The sequence below is a fragment of the Leuciscus leuciscus genome (genome assembly GCF_965113295.1).
Source record: "Leuciscus leuciscus genome assembly, chromosome: 6".
In the NCBI taxonomy this organism is placed as follows: domain Eukaryota; kingdom Metazoa; phylum Chordata; class Actinopteri; order Cypriniformes; family Leuciscidae; genus Leuciscus; species Leuciscus leuciscus.
In genome coordinates, this window is record NC_138730.1 from 37104250 (window position 1) to 37129098 (window position 24849).

Genomic DNA, 24849 nt, shown 5'->3' on the forward strand with positions numbered 1-24849 from the left:
ACAGAATTGTTTATTATTGGTGTTTTGTCTATTCTTAATTGCTTCGCATTCAAAATATCAAAAAACAGGTTTTGTAATGTTAGCATGGTATAATGTTAATTAGACCATTATTGAACTGAAAGAAAAATTGGAATTTGAATAAAAAAAAACAAACATTGTAGCAATACAGTATAATATCACATAATATTTTTCAGAAGATAGTTCAATATGCAATTGCGACTTTATTTCTCAGAATTGCGACTTTTTTTGTCAGAATTGCGCAATTCTGAGAAAAAGTCACAACTCTGACTTGATATATTGCAATTGTGAGAAAAAAAATCTGAATTGTGAGATAAAAAGTCGCAATTATTATTATTTATTTATTTATTATTCAGTGGCGGAGTCAAGCTTCCATAGTAATTGTATCCCTTCCATCAGTAATTTTCTTTCAATTACACCCACGCTCAAAAAATAACTACTGGGTAATTTGTTAGTCAGAGAACACAATGAGTTTTTTTTTTTGGCACATGCATTAAGCAGGGAACACAAATATTTATTTGGATAACTTTAAATAAAACGAGACCGTATTGCATCCTATTGTTTTCAATGGCATTTGGATAAGGGTGTTATACGATTTTCCGAACAGCAGGAGGCGCTGTCTCGAAAAATGAGGGGTCTGAGAATGCGGGACTCTGGGTGCGGGACTGTAGATGCAGGCTCCGAGTCTGCAGCTTCATAATGTTGTGCGGTGTCAGAATGCGGAACGTGTGTAGCCTAATGTAACTAACGTGACAAATGTGAAAAAAATAAATAAATCCTCGACCGGCCCAAAAGTGAAGCGGCCCACCGGGAATTCTCCCGATTACCCACCCCGGGCCTGTTGACAGCCAACGCTAGGCGCCGCTAGATGCTAAGTATCGGGAAGCGCGGATTGAGTGAGCGCGAGTGGATCACGTGACATGAAGCAAGCTCGGTCTCTGCCTCAATGTTGATAATTCAAGACAGCATGAGAACTGACTGCGCATGCGCAAATCTACGTAAACTACGTTCTATGGACCAAAGAGGCACTGCTAACCTCTGCCTCAATGGCCATGGACTTGAATTTCCTGCATGAAACAATGGTTTTAGGAGCAAACAATGGCAAAATGAGTATATTATATGTGTATTCCTGAAAATTTTTGTTACACAAATTAATATTTGGAATAAAATAAATGCAATTAATAATGTGGTGAATTAATAAAGCTCTTGGAATTAATAAATGTAATGTCAACATTTCCTTTGGTGAGGCACTGCCTACCCTGCCTACCCTAACCGCACGTCCCTGACTTTCACTCCATTTTTCTGGCTGCTCTCTTAAGGGCCAGAGTGTGCTCGTTGTACCACATCGTTGGACTATTTTCTTTAATCTTTTTTAAGCGCAAAGGAGCAACTGTGTCTAAAGTGCTGGAAAAGAGAGAGTCAAAAGTTTCTGTCACAATATCAAGTTCTTCTAACCTATCTGGGATGCTGAGGAGATGAAACTGATCAGGAATATTATTAATAAAGAAATCTTTAGTGGCAGAAGTGATAGTTCTAACATATTTGTAACACGGAGTCGGCTTTGCAACCTAGGCTAAATGGAGTATACATGAGACTAGATAATGATCTGAGATATCATCGCACTGCTGCAGAATTTCAACGGCATCAACATTGATTCCATGTGACAATATTAGATCTAAAGTATGATTATGACAATGAGTGGGTCCTGACACGTGTTGTCTAACTCCAATAGAGTTCAGAATGTCTCTAAATGCCAATCCCAATGCGTCTTTTTCGTTATCTACATGTATATTAAAATCACCAACAATTAGGACTTTATCTGCAGCCAGTACTCCGATAAAAAATCTGCAAATTCTTTGATAAAGTCTGTGTGGTGCCCTGGTGGACTGTATATACAGTAGCTAGCACAAATGTCAAGTGCGTTTTATCATTTACACTAGATGGTGTTACATTAAAAATGACAAAGAACTAGAACAGAACAACCACATTCCAACCACAACGACAATAACGGACAAACTAAAGTACAAACTGTCCTATACTATACACAAACTAATCATGGGTAAAACAGGACAGGTGAGACTAAATCAATGAACTAATGAGTAAGAAACTAACCAGAAGTGGGAACAAAGGAAACATTATCAGAAAACAGTGCGAAACCAACTCAATCTCAAACAGATCAAACATGACAAAACCTAAAAAAAACAAAACAAGTATTATGTCCCTAAAGCTTGGTGGCAGTAACTTTTGGAACATTGATTTGATTTATTTGAAGTGAGCAAGATTTTAACTGATTTAACAACTTTATTACTTATATCAACCCAAAGAGGAGTTGGTAGATATGCAGTCATGAAAAGAAGAAAGTAAAAGAAGAATGAGAGACTTGAGAGAATTGCCCTGGCAGTGATATTTATTGAGTGAACTGTACCCAGAGTTACAGAGTGTTTCTTGTGGTAAAACACAATACATCAGGAGAAACACACACTCAAATATACACAAAGTACAGAGAGATTTTATTACTCCTACTAAAGCCTTCTTTGATGTAGAAATATGAATGTTTTTTTTTTAATTATTGATACTGGTTCACCAAAAAGACTAGCTCTAGTTTGCTTGTTAACAGTGGATTACAGTATAGGTATATTTCAAAACTTTCTGTTTTTGACTTTTGTCTAGGTCATATATGACAACAATAAATCAAAACCAAACCACTTGATAATATAACAAATATGAAATAAAATAATTGTATACTTTTCCTGCCCTCTTGAAAAATTAAGGGGTACATTTTATTGAAATAGAACACATACAATACAAGAATATACATGTGTGAAACCTAAAAACTTGCAGTGGGATACAGCCGGGTATTATTCAGTTCTGCTTAGTCCAAGTGATTTTATAAAACCCTTTTTATAACAATGTACACAGTTGAATGTGACTCCTGTACGTGTGAAGACAATACAGTGACATATTATTTGTGTTGTTACTCTCAATGGCAACTTTCATATATTCATTCATTACTTTGTTATACTCAACCGTCATCATTAGAGCGTATGAGAAAATGTTTATTTTAGAAATCTGCCATGTTATTTTAATGAAAGAAGACTTCAATTTCTCACAGTTGATTTATCATAGAGCTCAAATTTATAAGCTAATTTTATTTGTAAAATCTCTGTATCATATTTATAATTCACACAGTTTCAATTTTGATCTTTTATTGCATTCTGAGAATAACTCAAACCCAGGATAGAGAGGCTGAGTGAATGTGGTGTGGACTCTGTGAATGAGGGTCATTGTGTCAGAGACGCTGTAGAAGGACAGAGTTCCTGCACTGTGATCCACATACACTCCTATTCTAGAGGAGCTGGAAACTACAGGGAGTTTAGTCTTTTTGTTATTATGCCAGAATGAGCAACTAGAGTCATAGTATGACAAACTCCAGGACTGATCATTACATCCAAATCTACACTCATCTCCCTCTCCCTTCCTGCTGATGCTCTGATATGACACTGATATATCCACCCCTCCACTCCTCTCAACCTCCCAGTAACAGCGTCCACACACACTCTCTCGACACAACACCTGAGGATTACCATTAAATCTGTCTGGATGATCAGGATACCGCTGGACTTTGTCAGTGTATTTAATCACTCTGTTCCCTTCAGACAGGACCAGGTTTTTATTCACTGTGTTTGAATCTGCAGTGAGTTGATGAGAATCTGATTGAGACAGAGCATATAATCAACATGTAATTCAGTATTTCAATCATTAAAATAATACTTATTTTTTAATGGACAGTAACACTGTTAAAGTGAAGGTAATAGAGAGCAGGGGCCTCATGTATCAATCTTGCGTACGCACAAAAACTTTGCTTACGCCAGCTTTCACGCTCACGGTCGTATGTACTAACAGTGAAATTAACGCGAGAATGTGCGTTCCTCCACGCCAATTTCATGTCTGGCGTACGTACATTTCTCATTGTTTTTGTCCGTTGGCGACTCTTACAGGCAATGAAGTGAAGTTGCAAACATTACACAACGAATTGTTCTACAAGTCTATCGCACCACCACCTGTGGGAAGCATTGCTATAAATTTATAAAATAATTGACATATATTGTCACACGAGCCTTATGGGAATATTCTATCAATTATGCAATTAAGTAAGAACATATAAAAGCATGCAAATTGATACAACCCTTAGTTTATGGCAATGACAGCTTTATATCAGACCATTTCTTTTTAAGGTCATTTAGGGTAGACTGTGTACAGTTGATAGATGTGTACAGTTGAGACACCTTAAATAACTTGCGTTCGCAGCAAGCACAAGTTGTGTTTTTTTTTGTTTTTTTGCTGTGCACGTGCGTATTAGTGTCCTCTTTGATCGTGGGAAATATGAACAACGGACGCATCTCCGATCCGAAGATATTGGGAAAAGTTTTTTTTTCTAAGATATGACGTTCACTTCACCATGCACTCTCCACAATGAATAGCTTATTATCCTTATGTGACTGTTAAACGTAACTGGTATCACCACAAACGTTATTCTGTATTTCATGGTATTGTGTCATGCAAGGTAATTGCAAAATCTAGAGAAATGTGCGAGGTGTCCAGCGGGGGATAGTTGAGACACATATCTACTGTACCCCCGATAGAGTTCTATTAGGAAACACACTGTTTAGTTGTTCAGTGTTATGATAACAGGTTAAACGTCGTAATTAGCCAGCATAGGACGCAAATGAAAATAAAATTTGATATTTGTGATATTTAAACTGTGTATTATTAATAAATATTGTTACATATCTTGTTCCTGCTTTATACATTTTAACCAGTGCTAATTTAAATAAAATGAATGAATATAAATGGATGAATAAACAAAAATGTTGCCCAATTGTTATTTTCTTTATTTGTCTTTATTTTTTATATTTACAATGAATGGTTAGTTACCTTCACATCATTAAAAATGGGTGTCTCAGCTGTACCATGCACTGTCTCAACTGTACCACATATGGGCACCTTATTTTTATGAGCTAATTGTAGAAAATATAAACTACTTGTGGGTATTATTGATTGATAATATCTTAGTCTACAAGCTAATGAAATGTCATGTGGCGTGTCATGTGGAAATTCACTTCTTTTCAGTGTCTATTTTTGTGTGAAAAATCAAAACGCAAAAAGTGTCTCAACTGTACTCAGTCTACTCTACAGTGCGACTTTCAGATCCCACCGCATTGACGGCATCAGCCAAACTCTCCCACTCATATTTTTTCCTTTTGTTATTTATTCCGGAGGACAAAGTTCCAAATAAAATATATATTTTTTTGTTTCTACCTCCGATAGTAGCACCTCCAATTCACTCTCTGTAAAGTTTCGTTTCTTGCTGCCATTTTCTTACTGCTTTCTTTTGCCAAAGTGGACTCATTACCATATTTAAATTAATTTAATTAAGGGAGGAGACTGGGTGGGGCGCTGTGCTCGTGCATGTGCGCTCAATTTTACGTTAATTGGGATGTACAAAGAGAATATGCGTGGGATCCTTCGTACGCAGAGATTCATACATATGGGTTTTTTTTTGCGTACGCACATTTACAGCTTTGTCCGTACGCAATGTTTTAGTATGAATTCAACGCAAGTCTTTGTACATGAGGCCCCAGGGGCCTCATTTATAAACGTTGCGTACGCACAAAAGAAGGCGTACGCCGCTCTCTACGCAATAATTGGTATTTATAAAAAGCAAACTTGACGGGAAAATGTGCGGTCCTTCACGCAAGCTCTGACCCAGGCGTACGCACAAAAACGGGTGAAATGAGAAATGGCGACACCGTCGGCAGATGGAAGAAACACGTGAAAGTGTGTGAAACTTTAGACCGTTGTGTAAAAAAATGACAATACTGCCTCTCATAAATAACATGAAGACTTTACAAAGCAAGTCTTACAATTAACAGCCTACACGAACACCCGTTTGATCGATCTGCAGTGTATAACAAACAAAATCAAACGAAAATTACAACAGAAATGCTAATTAACACATATTTGCAAAAAGAAAAGTGAAATATGTTCTGCAATAATATTGGCATGTTGTGCAATTCATAAATAATATAGTAAACAGAACGAAATAATGTGCAAAACTGATATTCTCGTCAATGTGTCCGTCTGGCGGAGCAGATAGATGCAATTAGATAGACAGATAGATAGATAATTAGGGAGATATATAGATAGATAAATAGATAGATGTATTAATTGTCCACTGGGGAAAGTTGTTTTCATAGTAAAACATTTCTTCATCAGCTACGGAATCATGGTATTCATGCATATGCCTTTAGTTTGTTTTATTTTTGATAAAATAACGTATGACGTATGTCTCAACTCTGGCGATGGAGCGCTAGACGCTTTTTTTGCCTCAACTTTGATGTCCGACCATTTCTTTTTTATTTCGGCCACGGTCCGAGGTTGTGAGGCTACAGCATTTACGGCGTCTGCAACCTTTTGCCACTCAAGTGCCTTTTTGGCATTAGTAATGCCCACACTGTGCCCTCCAAACAACATTTTTCTCCTTTTTTCCACCTCGCCAACGATAACTTCTACTTCACATTGAGTGAAGTTACATTTTTTTTTTTTTTCCTCTCTGTGTTTGCCATGATTTCGCAATCAATGAATATTAACTTGTGGGCGTTTCACGGACTATTTATGGGCAACTATGGGCGTGACATGAAGCCGCAAAAGCTGCGCTACATTTAGAATTGATTGTGATTTATTAAGGGAAAACTGCGTAGGATGTGCGTGCGCACGGTTTTATAAATCCGAATATTTCTGTGCGTACGCACGTCCTATGTTTCATCCGTACGCCACTTCTGACGCAAATCCTACGCAAAGTTTTATAAATGAGGCCCCTGGTGCTTTACACCTGACTGCATGTGAGTGAGTGTCACTGTTATTGACATCACAATGCTGTGTGGGTGTTTGTGAATGAGTATAAAGAATTATAAAAATGAATAAGACTAACAATAACATTATTCTTATTATTAAGTACTTTAATTTCATTTGTTGACTATTTAACTGATTTGAATAAAGTCTCATGTGAAACAAGAATTTGTATTAATGAACTGATGTTTGTGTATTTTATGGAGTTTACTCTGCAATTTTATTATAGAGTGGGTTAAAACTTGTTTAGTTTCAGTATGTTTGTTTGTTAATAGAGACTTACACTGAAGGAACTCCTCCCTGGTCTTGGGTTCAGGAGTAGGAATAATCTCAATGTATGTTACTATGGAAACCAACAGATCTTTATTATAATTCACATGCTGTATAAAGAGAAACTATCAAAACCATGTCACATATAGTTACTGATATGCGTTGTATGATCTACAAAATATTACAAAATTACATTATATGTATTACCTATTTCTATCATAAAAGGATGAATTAGTGTTTTACCTTTGTCAGATATCTTCTCTATTTCCTCTCTGCAGAAATGCTCCAGTTTCTCTCTCAGATGAGACACAGATTTACCAACATCATCAAAAGAGAGACGAGAACTGACAGTGATGCTGGACGAGTCTGTAGATCCAGGAGGGACAGAGAGAGACTGGAAACTCTACACAGACACAAAGACACAATAGAAACAGCAGCTAAAGACACAGAATCATTTGATAGGAAACCTTCCTTAAGACACTGTCATGCTTGTCAGATCTCTGTTACCTGGAGGAATTGAATGTGATCATCTGTGTGTGAAAGCTGCTCCAGCTCAGTGTCTCTCCTCCTCAGATCCTCAATCTCCTGCTCCAGTCGCTCCAGTGGTTCTTCAGCTCGACTCACTGCAGTCTTTTCCTGGTCTCTGATCAGCTGTGTCACCTCAGAGCGGCTTCTCTCAATGGAGCGGATCAGCTCAGTAAAGATCCTCTCACTGTCCTCCACTGCTGCCTGTGCAGAGCGCTGTTAGGACACACAGAGATGCATTAGAACCAGTCCATTCACTCAGCTCTTACTGGTCCCTCACACAGCCTGTTCCCCACAGTGGGCTTCAGTGGGACTGAAAGAGCTCCAGCACTGGCTCCTCACGGACTGACTGGAGGAGAGTCCTAACTGAGTCTGAAACAGCTCTTCCAGCAGTTCTTCTGCTCTAAACTCACCTTGTGAGACTCTACAGCCTCTCTCAGCTCCTCAAGCTCCTTCTGTCTCTCCTGGATTCTCTGCTGGTATTTTCTTTGCATCTCACCCAATTTTCTCTGCAGGAATGACAAATAATCCCCACCTTATATTACTGCATGCTAAAAACAAGTAAAACTCTGTGAGTTTAATATTTTCACAAATCTAAATAGCTGCAAAGAAGCTTTATTTTTTTTTATAATGATTATATAGCTGTTAGGGGGTAATTCAAGTCATACCTGTTTCTCAGTCCTCTCTGCTGCAGCTGATACAGTGTCATGATTTTTGTGTTTATCCACCATACACAAGTAACATATACAGTTCTGATCAGTACGACAGTAAATCTCCAGTAGTTTCTCATGTTGAGGGCAGATCATCTCCTGAAGTCGTCCAGTGGCGTCCATTAGATTGTGTCTTTTACTTTTGAAGAAACTCTCATGTTGTTCCAGATGATTTTGACAGTAAGAGTTCAGACACACCAGACAGGACTTGATGGCTTTGTTTTTGTCCCCAGTACAGACGTCACACTCCACATCTCCAGATTCAGTGTAACACTGAGCAGGACGAGCTTGTAGTTTTGTCTTCTTGAGTTTCTCCACCACTTCAGCCAGCATGGTGTTTTTACCTAAAACAGGTCTTGTAGTGAAGCTCTGTCTGCACTGAGGGCAGCTGTAGACTCCCTTCTGATCATCCTGATCCCAGCAGCCTGTGATACAGATCATACAGTAACTGTGTCCACAGGGAATGGCCACTGGATCCTTCAGTAGATCCAGACAGATTGAACAGTTAAATGTATCCCGAGACCATAAAATACTGGCGTCTGCCATTTTGTTGTGTAGAGAGGTGTAGGCTACAACTGCTTAACTTTCGTTTTCTCCGAACTGAGGCGTTTCCTGTTTCTGTACGTTAAGAAACGTGTGCAAACGGGTTCCTATAATATAATGTCATCTGTAGAACATCATAATAGACAGACCCAGGCAGACAGTGTAAGAATGCAAAGCTACAGAGAGCTAATTTTATAACTTTCTAACTCTTGAAAGAATGAAATGTTTATGCAATGGGATTGACATGGTAGGCTACATGGTTTAAAGAATGCAATTGTGATAAACTATTTAAATACTACTGATATTTGGATCATGTACACTATTAGTTAAAGAATACGTACTAGTAACAAAAATAGATCATTTTAATAGAGATTTTAATAATAAATGTAAAAACGTCTTGCCTTGAACATCCACTAGATGACAGTGTCGTACAGGAACACAGTTTTCCAGCGTGTAAAAACTGTCGTGTTCCAGTAGAGGGCGCTCTAACACACTGTGGAATTTTCCATGTTCTGCCTGTTCGTGCCAAACGCATGATACAGCACATTCTAGCGCCCAGACAGTAATGCAATATCATTCAAAAAACATCACTTCATGCTGATTACAAAAGTCTCGAAAACACCCATATTCAACCCTCAGATAAAGCTAAAAACAGATAAAGATGCTTTAGCTATACCTAGGCTATACATGCAAAGTAATTTGCTATAGTAGAAGTTAAGCGAGGAAATTTGAAAGAAAGAGACAAATAAACAGAAACAAGTATGCTGAAAGATTTTAGTTTTATTATTTTTGAGATAACTGACTACTGAAACCATCTTAAAGCAGATTAAGCTTGTTTGCTGGTCTTTGATGGTTTAACTGTTTCCCAGTTAGGCCCAGCTGGTGTTAATGCAGTTTAGCTGGTTAGAAAGCTGGTTTCCCAGCTAAAACAGCCAACAGACCAGACCAACCAGGCTTGGAGATCATTTAAGATCAGCAAAGCGTCTGGTTAAGAACGTGTGCAATACAACATTTTCAGATAAAACAAATTCTTGAAGGTCACACTCACAGGATCTGTTCAAAAATACATACATTCAAGTGTGTACTTGTGTTAGTGTTGTGCAAAAAAAATGTGTTTGCACAAAAAAGTAATTTTTCAGGATTTCAGAAATGTGTCTAAATTATCTAAATGGGGATATTTACTGTTTTTATATACAGCTAGCTATAAATACTACACCCTAAAAAGACACATAAATAGAGCTTCTCAAAATTCAGGTTTGACCATATACATTTATAAAAATATTTTATTAAAAATAGATGTCAGCGCTCTGTACAGTGTTAAAGAAAGGCAGGGCATACAATCTGTTATATTAACATCAATCTGTAGAGTCTAATTAAGAGGTTAATTGAAAACATAAGCTATTTAAATATCAAACCAAATCCATTTTCCGACCAGACTACATAAAATAGTACAGCATCAAAACACAGAAACATGATTGGCTGTAAGTGAAGATGAATTCATGATGACTAGCAGTCTGATAAACAGAAGATACACACACACACACAGGCATCCTAACAGCTGAAATATGAGTTAGTGCCACCTGTCTGACTTAGAGAACCTGCACTTTTATTACTCATAAATGGCTCTTTACTTCCATACTTCACTTCTAATATTATAATAAACAATGAAATAATAAATTCATTACTGAGATAATATACAATATTACATCAAAAGCAATATTTGTGATGCAAGTAACATTCAAAATTCATAATGTTACACCATTTTCCTTCCTTCAACATGCAAAATGTACTGTTCCTCACATTTTATGAATTGGAGCACAGATAAACAAAGCATTAGAGCTGAAGTGTGTAATTTCTCTGCCTCTAGCATCACAAAACAGATTAGAAAAAATGAACATTTTCAAAAAGCTAGCTCCGCCTCAAACTCACTCCATTGGTTGATCCAAAGATGCTATTTTTGGGATGCTCAAACAAACAGAGCAATCAACCTGGCTAATTTATAGTTTGTCTGCATATTAACATTCACTTTATATTACAGACATGAGGAAATTGACAGAGAAGTGCTTATGCTTGTATTTTTCTTACTTGTACACTCTGAATAAAAGTGTGCTGAATGAATAAAAGTAAATCTGTGTGATATAATATAAATAAATGGAGTTAAGAGCAGTTTTAAAGAGAGTTTGCCCCAAAATGAAAATTCTGTCATAATTTACTCACCCTCATGTATGACCTGTATGACTGTATGACCAAACCTGTATGACTTTCTTCTGCGGAAAACAAAAGAGGATATTTTGAAGAACTGGTTTTGTCTAGACAATGAAAGACAACGGGGGTCCAAAACAACACTGGACACCACTGACATTTTTTAAAAATGTCATCTTTTGAGTTCCACAGAAGAAAAATAGTGCACACAAAATTAAAATATTTGGGTGAACTATCCCTTTAAGCACTTACATCAATATTATGTAATCATCAACATTATGTCACGTTTCTTGGTGAAGTTATGGGTCACAGTTACAATCAGCCATGAGCTCATGCCTGCTAATAAACAACTTAAAACAGTTCATTCCATCTAACACATAATTTCACCGATATAAAAACTACTATGTGGAAACTGGTGTTTCACACTGCGCACATAAACAGCATAACCTGAATCTGGAATCTATACAGAAAACGAGAAAATAGTGATTTCTGGGGTACTACTATTTTCTTTATTAAAACCATGAATTATAAAATAAATATTGGAATGTACAAATGTGATTGAAATCTAATTTACATGAGGAAAAGGACCCAATATACATCCAATAAACTGCTTAAATCACCTGGTCATTCAGTCAGACTTACTGAAGAGGAACTCACTACAAATGTAGCCTGCTGCATCAAAGAATAAGTATATAACTCCATTATTTTATGTTGCTTCAAATGGGCTTACAGTGTATTTTCTCCATATTTATGCGCCAAAACTGTAAACATGCTGCTAACGTGCGCAGTGTGCAACCAGTTCACATCTACTCATCAAACTTAGCTTTTTCTGATTTCAACTTAAAGTAAAGCTCATACATTTTTCCACACATATCAATGAAGAGTTCCAGTTTTTTCGAAACACGGAGGACAGGAATAATATATGCCAATCTTAAAATGTATGTGTGTGTGTGTGTGTGTGTGTGTGTGTGTGTGTGTGTGTGTGTGAGAGAGGATAAAATGCAGACAGCAGTAGACCTCAGCATCCTCAAAGCAACGTTAGCAACTTCTTGTAAAAACATTTGGCTAAACAAACGAGCGAAAACGATCAAATCCAGGCGGTGCGACAGAAGAAGAGAAGAGACAGGTAGTTTGTGTATCACACAGTCCTTGCGCAGTGTTTGTGAGGGCTATTCTGGCTTGTGGCAGTAGATGTCTTTGAGAGCTTTGAGCTCCTCTATGAGAGTCTTGTTCTGGTTTTCCAGCACAGCGACACGATTCTCCAAACACTTGACATATTCTTTCTTCTTTCTGCGACACTCGCGGGCCGCCTCCCTACAACACGCAAATAAAAGGTCAAACAGGAGCAGGCTCAAAGAGATAGTTAAGCCCCCAAAAAGAAAAGTGCACGAGTTGAAGCACATGCACACATTGAGACTCAGGTGTGTGTGTGTACCTGTTCTTCATCAGGCGGACTTCCCTCTTGCGTGTGGCCTCCTCTGCATTCGGCTGTGGGCTGTGCATGGCCCCCGGCGACGCTGCCATGACGACACCTGGTGGTAACCCTGACGACGGGGAGCGGATCTGATACGCTGGCATGTCTCCTGTGGCAGCTACATGCACAAATAAACCAAAATGCATTATATATTTTGACAGATGAAAGGGTAACATTTTAAAGTTTGGTTGTATACATTTACAGTGAAATTGGTTACACAATAGCTGACAACATGAACTAGCAATGAACAATGCATTTACATCATATTAATCATAGTTAATGTTCATTTCAACATACATGTTAACATAATGCATTAGAAACTAAAATGTACAATAGTATATTTAGAAATTAAACTGATTTTGAAATTAAACTACAAAAAATTTTGCTAAAATTATTGTTCATGGTTAGTTTATGTTAGCATTTACAACTATATTGTAAAATGTTACCAATAATTGATGGTCAGTGATGCAACATACAATATTTTGATGGTTTAATCTGTATCTGAAAACTCATGAATGAAAAATGTAGATCAGTGGTGATATACTGTATATGCTTAGGCTAAGTAAAATATATTTTTTAAAAAGTGTATAATTCTTTATTATTGATAATAACAATAATTATATTTATTAATTGTATTATTATTATTATTATTATTTCAAAACATATGGAAGCAAAGAGCTGAGTAAATCGTGAAAATAGAATAATAATAATCATTATTTGTACCATTCTGTTTATGGTTTCATCTGCAAAAGGTTTAAAACTCATAAATGAAAAATGTAGATCAGAGGTGATATATGGACTTGAGCTAAGACACCAAATAAATAATTAAGTCCATAATTCCATGTTAAATTATAAGGGAATGAAGTAGTTTATTGTATTGTATAATTAAGTGTATAGGTTCATATAATTCATTATTATTGACAATAATTATACAATAATATTATTATTATTTCCAAACATATGGAAACAAACAGAAATCACAGTTGTTGTTATCTTGAGAAAACAGTATGTAATAATAATAATCATCATTATTTTTGCAATTCTAGTTCTGGTTTTATCTAAAAAATATAAAAAAACTCACAGATAAAAAAAATTTGATCAGTGATGATAATCCTTGAGCTAATAATAAAAAAAGGTGTATAATCAATTTTTGTATAATTATTAATAATTAATCATTATTATTAATATTAATTTCCAAACATATGGAAGCAAACAGAGCCCATAAAGTAAGTTGTTATCTTGAGAAAATAGGAGCACTTCTTTTTTGACACTTAGCCGACTAATAAAGAGGCACAACTGGATCTAACCAATCAGCTTTGACTTCTATTGTAACCAGGTTTAAAAGAGCAGGTCTAATTGGACTCATTAGTTTATGTAATAAATCCAAAACAATAACAATGAACAGAGCAGTTATATAAAAACTATAACATCCAGCCACACAAACAACATTAAAAATACCTGAAGTAACATTCAAAACCCCAAATATAAGTATAAGGTCACTGGTGCAGTACAGACAGCTTTAATGCAGCTATCAGTCAGTGTTCCCAGCAGTAAACGTCCTTCAACAAACTGGATATGCCTTGACTTAACGTGCATGTGTGTGTGTGTGTGTGTGTGTGTGTGTGTGCGTTTGTTATCAGACAATGTGACAAAATGCTGATGTCACTGTGTGCGTCGTTGCCCAAACCCCCGCCCCATTCCCTCTCTCTCTCTCTCTCTCTCTCTCTCTCTCTCTCTCGCTCTCTCTCCGTCTCGGCTTCGGCAGGCTTCCAGGAAACAGACTGACGTCAAACCGAAAGCTCCTCCCTCCTCCCCCCTCATTCTCTCTCTGCTTTTGTCTGCCTTTCTCTCAATGATTCATGTGTGTGAATAGACAGGCAGATTTGCAGCCTGATTTTGAAAAACAGGAGCATGTCAATGAGTGTGTTTACGACTGAGAAGAAAGTTTCAACCACATGAAAGGAAACAAGCAAAAGAAGCCCGAAAACAAGTGTCATTCTCCCACTGTCTGATGTGTTTACAAACTTTCACACATGATATAACTTCTGTTTATTTTTATCAGTTTTGTAGGATTGTAATATTCACTATATTAAATGTTATTATTATTAATAATCTAATATTATATTCGCTACATTAATTACTTTTGAGATTGTTGACATTTTCTGCAGTGACTACTCCATATAAAAAAATGTAAACAGCATTTCATAATTATTATTTAGTTTTATATGTTTATAATAACTACTATATTTATAATTATATTAAAATTATTATTATACATCCATAATTAATATATAAACTCATATTAATTGAGACTACATGGAATATATAGAACCATTTATTTACTACACCACATACTTTCAATTTACAAGTAAAAGGCAAAAAAGTTAAGAAGCAACTACATAAAAACTAAATTAAAGTTTAAATAACTACCAATATTCACTTAAAAAACAATACAAAGCAATGTCTATTTCATCATGCTACTAGCTTATTTACCAAATGACAAAATACAGAACTTCATAAATACATACAGCATATATACATTAGCATCACTGACTTTTCCCTCATAAAACACACACATGCACACACACATCTCTCTCTCTCACCTGACTCGGTCTCTTCCCCGGTCACTGCCATCTCTATGCTGTAGTAATCCAGTTGTGATTGTCTTTTGAGCGCTATCTTCTGTTTCCTCTTTATTTCCTCTTAAAGCTCTCTCTTCCTTTCAGCTGGTTCACTGAGTGAGTTTCTCTCTCATAGACTCTCTCTGACTGTCTGAGTTTGAGTTGTGACACTTAATGTTTTGCCATTAACCCTCCCTCTCTCTCTCTCTCTCTCTCTCTTTCTCCCTCCCTCCCTACGTCCTTCTCTCTCTCTCTCTCAGTCAGATTACAGGTTACTATTAAGGGCATTGACATCACTATGACATCACGGCAGTCTCACAGGGAAATAACACACTCCCTCTGGAGAATGCCCCCCCATGTGTGTGTGAGAGAGAGAGAGATTGAGAGAAAGAAGACACTAGGTTTGTGATTAAACTTCTATGCTCAAATTTATGGCCTGAGCAACATTAAAACAACAAGTCTAACAAGTCTCTGCAACTGCATGGAATTTAAATGTTTAAGTTCATGGTAAAAGAGAAGGGAAGAAGACAAGAGAAGGAGGGATATGTTATTGAGTATGTATTTTTAGAACATGGTGACGCAAAAGCACTGCAGCTCAAACAAAAGGATACTGTGCCCATTTCACCTCATAACACTACACAGGCATCTGAAATGGTCATCTACACACACACACACACATAGAGACTCACACGTCAGTCGTCATATTACTCTGTTTACATAGATGAATATCTTTAAGGATATCTCTAAAGGCCTATCTGTTTCAATAGGTGGGAAATCATTTGAAACAATCTATCTATTCTTATGATCTATTCTGCTCAGAGCTGCTGTTTAAATGTTCCATCTCTTTGTCAATATTACAATTTTACCAGGAGCAAAGTATAAAACATTTATTTTTAGTTACTTTTATTGAACTAACAAACACAAAAAATTAGACTAGTCACTTTGAGGGAAAAAAATGTTAGATGAACATTTAAACACTTCATTCTCTCTCTATTCACTGCAAAAAAAGATTGTCTTTTTCAGTATTTTATTTATTTTTTGTAAAAAAATTTAAACCCTTAAAATAAATAAAACTTGTTTTAGGAAATATATATATATGTTTGATTTTGGATTTATGCTTAAAAAACAATAAAACTAACTATTTGCAAATAGGGTAAGAAAAACTTATAATAAGTATACACTAATGTTCAAAAGTTTTTAAAAGAAGTCTCTTCTGCTCACCAAGGCTGCATTTATTTGATAAAAAAACAATAAAAAAAACAGTAATATTGTAAATGACTGTAAATTAATTTAAAATGACTGTTTTCTATTTTAATCTATTTTAAACTGTAATTTATTCCTGTGATCAAAGCTGAATTTTCAGCATCATTACTCCAGTCTTCAGTGTCACATGATCCTTCAGAAATCATTCTAATATGATTATTATTATCAATGTTGAAAACTGTTTTTTTTTTTCAAAATTCTTTGATGAATAGAAAGTTCAAAAGAACAGCATTTATTTAAAATAGAATATTTTCTAACATTATAAATGTCTTTACTGTAACTTTTGATCAGTTGAACTCATCCTTGATGAATAAAAGTATTGATTTATTCTATTTCTTTCCCCCAAAAATAAAATTAAAATTCTTACTGACCCCAAACTTTTGAACGGTAGTGTATATTCTCTAATATTCTCTGAAAACTCATTTTAAAATATCTCAAGGATGTTTCGATATTTTACTGAAAATCAAGACCAAAATACTGTTTAAGAAAATTATTTTTGCAATGTTCAACACAGATACTTTACCAGGGTTTACCAGGGTATCAGGGTACTTCTATTATTATTGTTATTTAGGGTAATATTAAAAAAAACATTGTATTTCCAACCAATAGTGAGTGGGTTCACATGCTGAAACTCTTATCTTTGCAAATCAAGGAGATTTTCAACCTTATTTTGTAAATGTCATTTCACAAAAAAAACTAAAAAAATTCTCACTTCCTACACAAACTTGACTGCAAATCTAACTAGATTCCCACAATGCAACGTGTATATTTATTGTCCTTCCACGATCAGGGCCTGCTATCAGCTAACAGCTCATATACACACTTTGCTGAAATTACAACAATTTTAACATTTTGTAAAAGATTTTTAACCTCTTTCTGTCTGACTGACTTCAGAAGAGATGTGGTTCAGATTAAAGCTTTTAAAGATGTTCATAAAAGTTTCAGTGTCTTACCCTGAACGAGCACCTGTCCAGCACTTAGCAGTAGCGGTTGGCCAGGGTCTCCAGGCTGGGGGCCGTACTGCAGGATAGTGGCCCCAGGCTGGGGTGTGGCGGGGCTGGGAAGAGTCAGAGCCTGAACCCCTTGCAAGGCCTCTCCTCCAGGGCCGGCCAACTGTATCGCTCCACCCTGAGTGATTGCAACTGCACAGACACAAAACAATAAGACAGTTTATCTTCAATTTCCCAAACACTTGCTATAACAACTGATAAGAGTTTCATAAATTTAGGAAACATTTGTGCAGTATCTAATGTGTTGCTGTTTCGTAAGAGAGGGCTGATGAACAACAAAACCCTTCATTTTAAGGGTAATAACTTGAATTCACACATCATGCCACACAATGTGATATAACTATTTGAGCAATGAACTCAGACGTACTGTATTGCCCTGAGCTGGTCTGGTAGATTGAAGATGGTGCCGTCACCGTAGCAACATTAGAGGTGGGCGGGGCTTCTTCCTCAACTTTCTCCTCTTCCTCGATCTTTGGCACAGCAGGGACATCTGATGACAACTCATTAAGAATTTTCCTGAAAATACATTTGTAAACTAAAACATCAGTATCTGTCACAAAATGTCAATATATTCAGACAAGAACTAACATGTGTGCGGGTTTCTGGGTATTATTGAGTTTGGAGCATTTTGTTGTTGACTCCAGGGATGAAATGAATGACGTCAAGTCATGAGATATCTGATTGGCCACCAGTGTTTTTATGTAGCTAATTCTATCAAAAAATAATTTTCGTTAATTAAAATAAGGCTGTTAAAAAATCTATTATAAATATTAAAGGTGCTCTAAGTGATGTTGGTGACGTCACTTCTTGTTGACGTTCGAAGTATTGTCAATCAAAACGGAGGCTAGCTAGACCCTCCCTCCTCCTCATCCGCGTAGCAGATCTAGGCAGGTGGAGCTGGGGAGGTGGAGGGTTTCAGAGGAACTCTGATAATGCACTGCAGGACTAGCTTACAGCAAACAATGAACCAGACTATTTAAATGTTGGGCAAGCAATCTCATTGGCTGCAGGATCAGCAGAGGCCAATCAGCTTGTGCCATGCTCTAATGATATGACTGCTTGTACAGGACCTGTCAGCCTACACCCTAGAGTTTCATGACTGAACTAGATATTAAATAAGTTGAAGTTGAAGTATTAAATGACTCAAACTAAATCAAAATGACAAAAGCATGTTAAAATTACTAAAACTTCAACTAAAATGAAAACTGAAAATATAAAGTAAAAGCTAATTCTAAAACTAATCAATATTAATAAATACTACAATAGTTTATGAATAATGCTAAAATAACACTGTGTCGTTCAAGAATGGATCTCACCTATAAGATGGGCGTCTGGACAGAATCTGCCTCCTCTTCTGAGAATCGGATGGTGTTGTACCTGGGCCACCGGTATCAGAAGCTACCTAAAAACACACATATGCACTCGCCTTAATGCCAAATGAGCCTTCAAAAGAATCACATGTGGAGGGGAAAATTTCAGTGAATAACTACATTTCTGGGTGTTCTTTACACACATCTTTTAGTATTAGCTCTATATAGAATGCTTTTTCATCATTTTAAGGCTTCATTGAATGAAAAAATTAGGATATTCTTTCAAAATCCATCTTTAGTACTTGATGAAATATGTATTTTACATATGTGTCACTATAGATAACAATTGTCCCAAGTGACCATGAGTTTTCTATCTTCTCCTGAGCAGATTTGTTTTGTCTGACATGGGCTTTGTGCGTGTGTGTGTGTGTTACCAAGAAGATCAGATGCATTGACTCTCACACAAATCTCATTACTGCTCTATACAGCTACTCTCACTCTTCTTGTTACTATGTCAATCTGCTTCTCCTTCATCCCATTGAGCCCAGGATGAGTAAACGTGCCCTGTGATTGGCTACAGCTCTAACTGCCCGCAAAGTGATTGGTCAGCCTCTCCAGGTGAAGGAACAGGTAAATGAATAACAGGATTGTGCTTGAATGGCTCACAGAACAGCACACATTATGGTTTAATAAGTGTGGACTGTATAGATGGTAACTTTTCCTAAGGCTTAATATGTACACCAGTCCTGTACAAATGTATTACATACATAAAAAACCTGTATGTGTGTACCTGCACAGTTTGTATCTGAGGTGACTGTATAACAGAGGGCTGTGTTGTCTGAATGACTCCCTGCACATGTAGTGTCTGTCCATCAGGTAATGACACCACAGCTACACCCTCGTCCACCTGAGAGAGACAGACAGAGGGTAAGACATGTCTGAGGCTGTTTAAACCAGTGTTGTTATTGTTCATTTCTGTCATCACTTACTCATTTCTTTCTTCTGCTGAACACAAAAGACGGTAACCACTGACTTCCATAGTATTTTTTGGTCACACTAAAGTGTGGTTAGGGTCCAATTCTCACTATTAACTTACTATTATTAACTATGACTTTTGCCTCAGTAAACTCCTAATGACTGCTTATTAATAGTTAGTAAGGTAGTTAAGTTAAGTTCAGGCATTGGCTAGGATTAAGGGATGTAAAATGGTGCAGAATAAAGCATTAATATATGCTTTAGAAGTACTAATAAACAGCCAATATCCTAGTAATATGCATGCTAATAAGCAACTAGTTAACAGTGAGAATTGGACCCTAAACTAAAGTGTTATATTATTATTTTTTTTCAACTATGGAAGTCAATGACTACCGTCCACTGTTTGATTACCAACATTCTTTAAAATATCTTAACAGAAAAACAGAAACTCAAATAGGTTTGGAACAACTTTAGGGTGAGTAAATGATGACAGAATTTTCAACTTTGGGGGAACTATCTCTTAACTAAAAATATATATTTTTTAAATTAATTGAAATGAAGCTGAAATCAAATAAAATATAAATATTAGATTCAACAAAAACTATAAACTAACTTAAATACAACAAGCAACTAACTAAAATAAAAAAAAGTTTAATTAGGTTAAATAAGTTAAAATTACTAAAATTGCAAAATTGGCAAAAGCACATAAAAAAATCTAAACCTCAAACTAAAATTAAAACAAAAAATATAAATATAAAAGCAAATTCAAAATATTAATAAATACTTTAATAGTGTATAATACTAAAATAACACACACTTTTAATACAATAAAGTCATATTTTGCACAATCTTTATTTTTACATTTAGTCTGTAAATATTGCAGTCTAACAACACATATAAGTACCATCATATTACCATGTTTTTTGGACACTGTATCATAATATTACCATGTTTTTTATGGTATTATCATGTTATTATTCTAAGTAACTTGGAAATCCACATTAATACCACCACGGTATATTAATATGATAGTCAAACCATATTTTTTCTATGGTTAGGAATGTGTATTACAGTGTCGGTTTAATTGTAAATAAGATTTTGAAACATTTTTCAAAATGGTGGTGGTGGTGGTGGTGGTGGGTGAGGAGAGACTCTGAAATGAAATGATTATAAAGTGCCTTGGGTGTACAATAGTAGATAAATTCTTCATTCATTCACTTTCCCTAGTTTATTCAAACATTAATGTATGTGTGTTCAGTTTGGCATGATCTTTATATACAAAATGAAACAGACGTCATATCTGTACCTGTGTGAGTGAGTCAGAATCTGACTGTATCTCACTTGTAATTTTCTCAGTTGCACTGGCTTCCTGTTGCGCTATGGTTGCAGTTTCCATGGCGATTGGCCTAGCGACAGAGCAGAAAGGAAATGCACAGTCAGCGCTCTGTACAGTCATACGTCACAAGATTTTAAAAAGCCTAAATTGCATTTGATGCAATAATCCATCCTTTCAGCCAAAGGTTTGCCAATCGAGTGGTCCAAGATGTGAGGCAATAAAACTGTTCGGTATTAGTGTTTGTGTTGATATGTATATGTTTTTTTTAGACCTGTGAAGCAGTTTCTTATTTTCCACAGTGGATTTATTACCTGCTGACAGTGTAAATGGCCGTTTTAGCCTTATATACAGTACCTGCATCAGGGTGAATTGTGAAACATACCCTTCCACGATCTTGTGAGAAATGAAAAATGCATGAAAAAAAAAGTTAGAACAGATGGCCAAAGCTTCAATAATATCTACCAATGGACTACTTGCACAACTACTTCTGTGTTCTAGTTAGTACATATCGGGAGCGTTCAGCGCACCTACAGTACATACATGAGAATGCAGATTATTACTTTGTTTTATGGCTGCCAGTAGGGGTTATGCGGAGCGCCCAGCGTTCGAACCGGAAAACAGGTCTAAGCATTTCCGCTTTTCATGGCTGCCAATTGATCAAAACAATGAATAATGATCTCTGTATTAATTATCTTGAGCCTGCTGAAATGTTCCTATAAATATATTTTCTTTCCAACTGTGCATTCTGAATAATAAATAGGCTAAAAATATTTATCCACTAAGCTGCAGCAGTCCTATATGTTGGTCTTCTCATTAACAGTGTTTTTCTCTTCCTGACATTTCATACCTGTTGGGTTTACATTTTTAAATGAAATTGACTATTAAAAGGATTGCTTGTGTGCGCTGGTGTTTATTCCAGTCTTTTAAAATAACTGAATGAATGAATGCTAACGAGGTGCCTGTAACAATGTTAAATAGGCTAGGCTATTTAAACAATAACGTACACAGTAGAGGAGAATGACAATCAACTACTTTGAATATTATAGCATTTTGGGCATAAACATGTAAATAGTGAAAAGACTGACATTGAAAAATGACACAGAATGATTTAAATATTTAATCCAAATAAATAAATGTTTGTGGTTCGTACTGATGTTATTCATCTGTTCTCATACACTTCAGCGTTACGGTGAAATCATTTTTCTCAGATCGGCTTGGGTTGGATTAAAACTTCATTTTCCGATGAGTTTGGAAAATTCTGCACACAGTAAACATTAGAATATACCTTTTCCTGTCAATAAAAATTGCCACATTTTTAAATCTTATTACGGACACGGGACACTCATTTTAGGTGGAGTTTGTTCAACAACTCATTGACCACAGTAATACATTGAAGGTAAACATAACCGGAAATAAGTGAGACGTACTATTTCCAAACGGAAGTGCGTCACGAAACTCAGTCCATTGGGTTTGATTAGGTCAGAGGGACTTTAAATTCTAAAGAACTTGAAGGGAAAACAAAATAATTTTCATACAATACTGCAAGAGTTGAATTGCTGCAGTTAAACATAAACAAAGAATTCTAAATCATGAAAAAAAAATTTATATGTAAAAAATGTATATTTAATATCATTTAATAGTTGTTTTTTATGGGGTAATTAAAAATTGCACGTCACGCACACAAAACCGGAGCGCGCTCTAACGGCCGCGTGCACTTCCTTATTTTCTCTGAATGCTTCTTGACCAGTGCACAAACTTATAAACTATTCTAGATAGCAGACTCGTACAATTTATGAGGAAATATATTTTACTCGATTGCTTTAGTGGTTTATTGAGACTGTTCCTTCCTATGTTGATTTATGGCTGTTTCATTATGTCAGCGCTCTCTCAACTTCTGTTTCTTCTGACAGAAACAAACGCGCGCAAACTTTGAACAGCTCGCGCTTATGTAACAGCAAACGGTGGCACGAGGATATGACATACATTTGAAACATTCATGGGCTCACAAATAAATACAGCAGTAAAGCAACTTGCAAACTTTTTTAGTTCTTTAGGCAAGCTGAGTAGGCTACTGTATATACTGGCACATTCCTGGATCAAGCTGCGTCATTCTCCACAGGCTCATTTAATTTTTAATATCGCCGACCCTGAATTGAATTTGCTTTCGTACTTATATTATGTTTCAGCTTAACTCTGACGAATAGTCTAAACATTTAGAATATGAAATCTGCGCGTTTTTCGTTGTTCGCAGGTTTATTTTATTTTCAACAGCTAGTTTAGCGCTATTTAAACTTGGAACCGCGTCCAGACAGCTTCGCCTCGCGCACATATTATATCTGAGAAACTAATTTAACAGCAGCTAAATGTCATGTTCGTCTTGCTGCGCTCATCTCCAGGTCCTCTCTGGCGGCAGATCGACATGCCAGCAATAACTTACCCGAGTTTTACGTAGAGTCTCGTCACTCGTTACGGGTGAAGAGGAAGCCCGACTCGCTGCACACGTAGAGCCCACGTCAGCTCTGATGATGCGCCTGGGAAATGTGAACAATGCAGCCGGAGGCCCCTACAACACACACACACACACACACACACACACACACACACACAAAAACACACACATGCTGGGCGGAGCCTATAGGCGCTGAGAGGCCGCTGTCACCCACCAAATGCCATACACTGTCCTATTTGCTAAAATGAATTTATTTCCATAATGAAGTAATGCATTTGAGACTTAAATTTGATAATAAAAAATAATTCGAATTTAATAATGAGAAGTGCTCCAGACTGATAAGACTCAGCCTACCTAAAGATGAATCGAAACAACTTTATTATAAAAAAAATTAAAATAAAAAACAAAATATAAAATGAAACATATTTCAGTTATTAAAAATAAGCTTAAATATATTTAAATAAAAAATAAATAAGGACGTTTGATGTAGTAGCGCCATCTTGCGCTAGAAGAACGACATCATTTCTCAGTTCTTCAGTTCTCACACACAGTAGATGTAATATGTGTAATGTTAGACAGAAAGCTATAAATAAACAGACATATAGATAGATAGATAGATAGATAGATAGATAGATAGATAGATAGATAGATAGATAGATAGATAGATAGATAGATAGATAGATAGATAGATAGATAGATAGATAGATAGATAGATAGATAGATAGATAGATAGATAGATAGATCGATCGATCGATGGATAGACGGACAGATTGACAGACAGATAGACAGATAGATAGATAGATAGATAGATAGATAGATAGATAGATAGATAGATAGATAGATAGATAGATAGATAGATAGATAGCTAGATAGATAGATAGATAGATAGATAGATAGATAGATAGATAGATAGATAGATAGATAGATAGATAGATAGATAGATGATGGATTGATGGATAGACAGACAGACAGACAGACAGACAGACAGATAGATAGATAGATAGATAGATAGATAGATAGATAGATAGATAGATAGATAGATAGATAGATAGATAGATAGATAGATAGATAGATAGATAGATAGATAGATAGATAGATAGATAGATAGATAGATAGATAGATAGATAGATGATGGATCGATGGATCGATGGATAGATAGATAGATAGATAGATAGATAGATAGATAGATAGATAGATAGATAGATAGATAGATAGATAGATAGATAGATAGATT

At 35.9% G+C, this 24849-nt stretch overlaps 3 protein-coding genes across 7 annotated transcripts in view; 1 reads left to right on the forward strand and 2 right to left on the reverse strand.

Annotated features, from left to right (window-relative positions):
* LOC309501431 (uncharacterized protein) overlaps positions 1-24849 on the forward strand; it is a 188284-nt gene that overhangs the window by 153032 nt on the left and 10403 nt on the right. The gene's annotated exons all lie outside the window — the stretch shown is intronic.
* Positions 2408-10101, reverse strand: LOC309501451 (E3 ubiquitin/ISG15 ligase TRIM25-like). Its single transcript, XM_082173567.1, has 6 exons — positions 8391-10101; positions 8136-8231; positions 7705-7938; positions 7441-7600; positions 7211-7270; positions 2408-3728 (listed from the first exon to the last, which is right to left on the reverse strand). Exons 1-6 carry the CDS (start codon positions 8976-8978, stop codon positions 3193-3195), a joined length of 1674 nt encoding a protein of 557 aa, XP_082029693.1. The 5' UTR covers positions 8979-10101; the 3' UTR covers positions 2408-3192.
* crema (cAMP responsive element modulator a) lies at positions 10241-23754 on the reverse strand. 5 transcript variants are annotated; one of them, XM_082173661.1, is made up of 8 exons: positions 23604-23754; positions 21137-21236; positions 19646-19762; positions 18862-18947; positions 17913-18061; positions 17489-17677; positions 12613-12769; positions 10241-12491 (listed from the first exon to the last, which is right to left on the reverse strand). In XM_082173661.1, the coding sequence occupies exons 2-8, from the start codon at positions 21224-21226 to the stop codon at positions 12347-12349; spliced, it is 933 nt and encodes a 310-aa protein (XP_082029787.1). In that variant the 5' UTR covers positions 21227-21236; positions 23604-23754; the 3' UTR covers positions 10241-12346. The 5 variants fall into 5 exon arrangements, with proteins under 5 accessions (XP_082029787.1, XP_082029788.1, XP_082029786.1 ...); XM_082173662.1 differs by lacking the exon at positions 23604-23754 and adding an exon at positions 21521-21538; XM_082173660.1 differs by having other exon boundaries at positions 21137-23724.

Excerpts from the sequence above, each read along its gene's own strand:
- crema (XM_082173660.1), bottom strand. The coding sequence starts at position 21,286 with ATGACTGTACAGAGCGCTGACTGTGCATTTCCTTTCTGCTCTGTCGCT. Across the intron at positions 18,948-19,645 it reads CTCAGATACAAACTGTGCAG|GTAGCTTCTGATACCGGTGG; the intron begins GTACACACATAC and ends GTGTGTTTTTAG. Across the intron at positions 12,492-12,612 it reads GTCCGCCTGATGAAGAACAG|GGAGGCGGCCCGCGAGTGTC; the intron begins GTACACACACAC and ends TGCGTGTTGTAG.
- LOC309501451 (XM_082173567.1), bottom strand. The coding sequence starts at position 8,978 with ATGGCAGACGCCAGTATTTTATGGTCTCGGGATACATTTAACTGTTCA. Across the intron at positions 8,232-8,390 it reads CAGAGAGGACTGAGAAACAG|AGAAAATTGGGTGAGATGCA; the intron begins GTATGACTTGAA and ends TCATTCCTGCAG. Across the intron at positions 7,271-7,440 it reads AGAGAAGATATCTGACAAAG|TAACATACATTGAGATTATT; the intron begins GTAAAACACTAA and ends TGGTTTCCATAG.